The sequence below is a fragment of the Convolutriloba macropyga genome, chromosome 8 (genome assembly GCF_964194025.1).
Source record: "Convolutriloba macropyga chromosome 8, txConMacr16.3, whole genome shotgun sequence".
In the NCBI taxonomy this organism is placed as follows: domain Eukaryota; kingdom Metazoa; phylum Xenacoelomorpha; order Acoela; family Convolutidae; genus Convolutriloba; species Convolutriloba macropyga.
In genome coordinates this window covers 36696810-36703572 of record NC_134475.1, presented here as the reverse complement: position 1 = coordinate 36703572, position 6763 = coordinate 36696810, and the positions used below count along the sequence as shown (strand labels likewise).

The 6763-nt window shown below is 39.6% G+C and overlaps 1 protein-coding gene across 1 annotated transcript; it reads right to left on the bottom strand.

Moving 5' to 3' along the window:
- Nucleotides 1-1447: 1447 nt before the first annotated feature.
- LOC142345034 (uncharacterized) lies at nucleotides 1448-1909 on the bottom strand. Its single transcript, XM_075397118.1, has one exon. The coding sequence runs from the start codon at nucleotides 1907-1909 to the stop codon at nucleotides 1448-1450; it is 462 nt and encodes a 153-aa protein (XP_075253233.1).
- Nucleotides 1910-6763: the final 4854 nt, after the last annotated feature.

The following is a 6763-nucleotide window of genomic DNA, read 5'->3' as shown; positions in this document are numbered from 1 at the left end:
ACATTCCTCTTATCAGAATTTTTATCGTGTAAGATCTGATAAGACATCTTATAAGATAAACATTCCTGTTACGGCTGATATTAGTAGTGAAAAACTAAAAATATCTTTACGCACGTTCTGGTTCGTTTAAAGCTTCAAAAACTTTTCTTGACTGTAATTTCCCTAGGATTTTCTGCAAAACTTTAAGAAAATAACTTGAATTTCGTAACTCAAAAGTCATACAACTTGACTCCAATTATACTAATGCTCGTTCTGTTAGTAATATGTTCACCAGATGACATTTACGAGTGGTAATTAAACATTACATAACTGACATTTACAGTTAAACGGAGTATTCTGTTCAGGAAATTAATCTGTTTACATAGCAAATTATCAAGTAAATATGAAAATAACCAATTTAAGACAATGATTATGTAGAGAAGTTGAAACGTTGAACATAGCAATATGGCGTGATAATTGAAGATTCATCAAAAACTAACACAACAAATTTCTGACACAACATTTGACATCTAAACAATCTTTAAAACCGGAAAACTTAATGTATTATTCAAATACTAACTAAATTTTGTTCATAACTGAAATGGAAAGTATGAATTCGCCCACATATCAAAAGCTGTCATAATTTTGGCATTGCTCGTGATATTTAGAAAGCGTATTGACACAACGCAACTAATTGATCATATAATTATATGGCGAAAACTAGATGGAATTGGAAAAGGGAAAATCCGCCGTTCAGGGTCAAGTTGCAAAGTCGGTGAACGAAATGAGCATCGAGACTAGCACCAATAGTTAGAGTATCAAGTGAAAAGTATGCCCAACCCCCCATTTCAGGGTCCTAAATTCAAGTCCCCAGGAGCTAGAGCACTTCAAAGGTACAGCACTTTTTCAAGGTCACCCGACTATCGGAAACAAAAGTTGTGACCTTGAGATGAAAACTATTGAAAATGAAAGCACCGCATAAGGGAACGAGAGTACATATGAGAAATATACACCAGTGACCTTGAAGGTCTTGCACCAAGGTTAATTATTATTTTTTCCAAAATTTTAGTATGTTTTTACATTATTTCTAATATAAAATGCAACATTGATTGAACTTGACCCAATTCAATCGCGCCAATAGTTGAGAATTGCCGGTAGAGAGCATAGTTATATACTCATCATAAAACGATCTAATAATTTGATATGAAAAATTTAAAATATTAGTTTTGACCGCAATATAGCCGGCCCAGTTTTTGGTCACAAATTCAAAAATAACATCCTTTGCGGTCACTATTTAGAGTGATCAACTTCACAACAGGTCTTTTGCAGCTAGGTTCCATAGGGCAACTAGGATGCTATGTTGATCTCTGAACAGCTTTCTGTAACTCGCAGTAGTTCCAGAAAACAACGCATTTGGCCAATTAATGCTAATTTGACCAATCAGAAAATGGTTTGGTGTCAGTGGCTGTTAATTGGTGACATCTCCACTAACATCCGTAAGTGGTCGGTTGTTCATTAACTGCTCAACTACACATAGTACTGTGCGAAGTCTGTCTTCAGTCAAGCTGTGTTTGCTGAGAACATTATACAAAGCTTTCTTGCAAGATTTCAAAAGACGTTCCCATACACCTCCAAAGTGAGGAGCTGCAGGCGGGTCGAAGGTCCACATGATGCTCTCCTCTGCAAGTCTACCTGCTATTTCGTCTTTCCTGAGATCCTGGAAAGCTTCCTTGAACTCTCTAGCCACTCCCACAAAATTTGTTCTATTGTCAGAGATTATTGACTGAGGTTGACCTCTTCTTGCAATGAACCTATGAACAGCGCCAATGCAAGCTTCAGTGTCCAAGCTGTCAACCAGTTCCAGATGAACAGCTCTAACACTCAAGCAGGTAAAGAGACACACCCACCTCTTTATTGTACGTCTGATCATCTTTACTTCAAACGGTCCGAAACAATCGACACCGGTATTTGTGAATGGTCGGACATTATTCGTCACTCAGTCTGTCGGTAAATCACTCATCTGTGGAGTTTTACCGCTAGTAAACAGTCGACTTGTTACACAAATGTGTTTCACTGCTCTCAGCGCGCTTCTTAATCCAAATATCCAAAATTTCTTTGGTACTTGGTTCCGAATATTCTCCACAGCTTCGTGATGAAAAATTTCGTGCAGATAGCTCAGAAACACTTCGACTGCTCTATGTTTGCTAGGCAAAAAAACTGGGTGTTTTGTCTCAAATGGTAAACTAGTTCTTCTCAGTCGTCCTTTTGCTCTCAGGACACCTTTAGAATCGATGAATGGAGATAAGGAAACAATTTGGCTGTTTGAAGAAACTGTTTTCTTGGATTTCAAGTCATCAATTTCTTTAGATTAGACTTCCAGCTGAACTAATTTCCAAATCAATTGTGCAGCTTCTTCTAGTAGTGAATGCATTTCAGAGTTCTTTCTGGCAAGCAATAAAATCCAAGCAATTGTTCTCCTCAGTCGGTTGTATTGGCTGTAACGTTTCCAATCGACTACACCAATTACTTCGTTTGCCACTTAAATTTGAACATTCATAAACTGCTCTGCTGGATGATGATTATCTTCGTTTAACAAGATCGGTTGTAGCCGCCAATCTGGACCCTTGATTCAATTACTATTGGCTATGTCATCGAAGATGAGACCTCTTGTTCCTAGGTCGGCTGGCTTCTTAGCACCTTCCTCGTGGTGCCATACGTCCACAGTTGAAGTGTCGAGTATTTCTGCTACTCTGTTTGCAACAAAAGTAGGCCGTTTCTCGTTGCTCGATCTTATCCACTGTATAACTGTTGTAGAATCAGACCACATAAAAACTTTATGGAAATGAATTGAGTGTTCCTTCTCGTCGATTACTGAGTCCCATTGTTGTCCTCTTGTCTGCCATATGCCATGGATAACAAATGGAGCTAGAAATCCCAAAGGATCAAAAACGCTACAGACAATTGATAGCACTTTTTGCTGGGTCCAATTGTTTTCAGGCTTAAACTGTAAACCTCTGCATACTTTCAACGTGTCGGTTTTGTTGTTCCATTCTAATCCAAGAATCGTCAGGGCCTTGTCATGTACTTCATCTTCATCAAAATTTGTAGCCCACTTAGTTAGTTTGAAACAACTTTTTGCTAAAAGAGCTATTAATTCTGCTTTGACGTCAGCACCTTCTTCCCGACTCTGCAGCGAAACAAATAGATCCTCCATATAGCAGTTATGACATGTTATGTAACTAGCTCGATCTGAATTTTCAGCATTGTCCGTTGCACATCTTTGTAGCGCAAAGTTTGCACAAGTTGGAGACGACTTAGCGCAAAATCTTTGTCTATTGTACTGAAACTTTACTAATTGTCTTTTTCATCTAACCATAGAAACCGTAGAAACTTCTGATCTTCCGGTCTGACTTCAACTTGAAGGAACATTTCCTCAATGTCGGCACTCAAAGCATATCGGTTATCTCGGATTCGCGCCAAGATTCCCATCAGACTGGCTAGCAAGTCCGGAGCTGCTAGAAGCATGTCGTTGAGACTTGTCCCACGAAATTTGCCGGCTGCGTTACATACTCTTCTCACTTTGTCGGGTTTGAGAGCATTCAAAACTGGGTGATGTGGTACATACCAGACTTGTTGATTGATTGTTGATGCCAAGTATATCCTTTACTATGATCTGAATTAATTGTTTCTGTATTTCACTTTAAGTAATTCGCCTGTGTGTAATCGACGCTGCAACACTCGAAGTTGTCCCACTGCTGATGAAAAATGTTGGATAAAGCTGCTTGTTCACGGTTCCATAATAAACCAACTTTATATCGCTCGCCGTTGAATTTGATCGTTGAAATTAGAATCTCGGTGGCTAGTTTGTCTTCTTTTGTTCTCTTGTCGGCAACTGTAAGTGTTCCGTAGGACTCCATATCCGACAACTTCTTGACAACTTCAGCTAGTTTCATGTCGTCATCGTTGGCTACATGACACGCTGCGCTGAGTTTGGGCTGATTAATTGGAACTGGACCACTGACTGTCCCTCCAAGTGGTAACTTAATGGCCCACGGTTTGTTCTCACCGCCATTTTTGTATTCGACGAATCAGTTCACAAGCATTCTGACCTAGAATGATCGCAATTTTTTTCAAATCGATCTGTTTGAAACCCACACACTTCAAGTAGGGATACTTTTCGTTCATCTCCTGGACATTGTAAACGCTTGTTCCAATTTCCAAGTTCTTTTGACTGTGAATTGTGAGTAGCTTGCCTTTGTCCTGCATACAGTTAGCCGGCCCAGTTGCACCCTGAACCGCTCTGCATGTTGTAATTTGTGTGCCGTGAATTCCAGTAACATTTAACGACACTGGTTCTCAACGTAATTCAAGCTTTTCTAACAAGTCTTCATCCACCCATGTCTGAGTGGACCCCGTGTCACAAACAGCAAGTGTATCTTCGAATTTTCCTTCATCTCCGAAGATTCTGACACGTGCTACTTGCATTAAACCTCTTATTGATTCCACATTGCTGGTTAAATTAGTCACTTCTGTCTTGTTAATGGGTTTCAAGTTTTCCGACCTTTTCTTGTAGTGAAGCAACTTGTTGTGGGTTATCTCACAGCCATCAAATCCACAATTTCTTTTCCTTGGACAGTCTTTTGCTGCATGGTTATCAGCAAGACAACAAAAACATAGCTTCTTTTCTTTAACGACATTGTATCGTTCATATATTTTCATGTTCTTGAACTTATCGCCGTTCCAAACCCTATGATTGGAACCTTCGATAGGACATTTGCTTTCGGTCCGAGTTTAATCGTCATTTGAACTGAAGTTTGACTCGCTGGGCTTTGGACTTTTCTTGAAATCAGGTTTCTTACCGAACTTTGCCGTTTGTGTTTCGAATTTTGACAATGTAGGCGCACAATGAACTGATCGCTCATGTACCTGGGCTTCTTCTAGCAAACAATTATTAAACTCGACCAGGTTTGGTATTCGTCTTGTTTTGTTTGGGGCCTCTATAAAGGCAAACCATCGGCGCTTTGTATCTAACGGCAACTTACTGACCGCAATATCAGCAGTATCAGCAAACTCTATCAAGTTTGATAAGTCGCTAAATCTAACCTGTGGGAAGTTTTGAATTTTGGCAAGTTGTGAAGAGACAATGTGATGAGGCTGGCCAAACTTTCTTTGCAGTTTGTTCCAAGTCTGATCGTACATTGTTCCAGAGTAGCCCATTCCATTGACAGCTCGTTTTGCTTTTCCAACAAGCAGTGTCTTCAAATGGCTCATTTTCTCGTCTCGACTAATACTGCTGCTGTGTATTTTAGACAGAAACATTCCACTCCATTCAGGCCAATCCAATGGATTACCATCAAATTCGCGCAGTTTTAATTTTGGCAAACTTCTGTTACTATTGTTGGTTGGTGTTGAGAAGATATTATTATCGTTGTACCTTGGAGACAAGAATGAAATTGAATAGGCGTATCTATCAGGTGAAAATCGTCTATCTCTGCTTCCCCAGAGGTGTACTTTGAATTCTTGTTTGCTGCTCAAATGGATTTTCGATATCTTCTCCTGAACTGTACTGCTATCGATACTTTGGTAAACGATTCGAATAACTATCTGTCTTTAAAAAAGAACTTGATGGACGCTCCACTTCTGGCAGTTGAATTTGAGGTTTTCTGCGTACTCATCGTATTCCCCGTGAAGTTCTTTGGGGAAAAATTCGTCATCAGACTCTGTTTCACTTGATTGTTCGTCTTGATTTGTCAGAAGTCTCTCCAGAAGAACTTTCTAATTTGGCTTCCATCAAGCGAAGTTGAAGTTTTTCCTCAACTTGTCTCATCTGTTCTTTGTGCTCGCTTTGCTTTCTTTCAAACTCCATTTGAAGCTCTTTGGACTCGATGTTGGCCTTATTTTTGGCCATCTCCTGTCTTTCTTCAACTTTTTGGAGCTTTAGCAATCTATTCTCCTCCTCTCTTGCAAGCCTGTTCCCCAATGAGTAATTACCAGATTTACCCACTTGAATTGTGTTTTGAGTCGGACTGTCGCTTTTCTCTTTCTGTGAGCCACTGCTCACAAGGTTTACGCCATTGTCCTGAGGAGTACTGTCCGTTAGAACTGCTGCATTTGGAGCATCTTCTGCCAATGTGGTGAATGTGGAGACTGAAACTTCTCCAAGCTAAACCTTTCTGTTTTCTGATGCTGCTGCTGCTTTTAGATCGAAAAGACTCAAAATATAGCATTTGTGATCCGTTAGACGCTTATGTAGTCAATAAATTTCTCTGTTACCTCAAAGCAACCAGTCCCACCCTGTTTGGCCTCTACTTTACTCAGCTGATTGAGTGACTTGTCTTCTTCTTCGAAGTATGCGTCAACTTCAGATCTGACACGAGCAAGACGATAGTTTCCTTTCAACAATCGTATCAATTCTTCTCTTTTTTTTCTGAGTTGGTCATACTTCTGATTCAACTTATCCAAGTCCAAAGAGTGCTCTTGACCGCCACGGCTGAAGGGAATGATGATTTTTTGTTAGGAGGATGCTTGTTGTTGTGATGAAGAAGGTATCGACTTCTTTGCAACCTTCTGAGATTTTGTCGACTTCTTGAACGTTTTGATAATAAATAACAACAAATATTATCTTTTTAAATGTCCGGGGAGAACACGGACCATTAATGTTACGGCTGATGTTAGTAGTGAAAAACTAATAATATCTTTACGCACGTTTTGGTTCGCTTAAAGCTTTAGAAACTTTTCTCGACTGTAATTTCCTTAGGATTTTCTGCAAAACTTTAAGAAAATA

Bases quoted from the DNA above. Each gene is read 5' to 3' on its own strand.
- LOC142345034 (XM_075397118.1), bottom strand. From the start codon at position 1,909: ATGATCAGACGTACAATAAAGAGGTGGGTGTGTCTCTTTACCTGCTTG.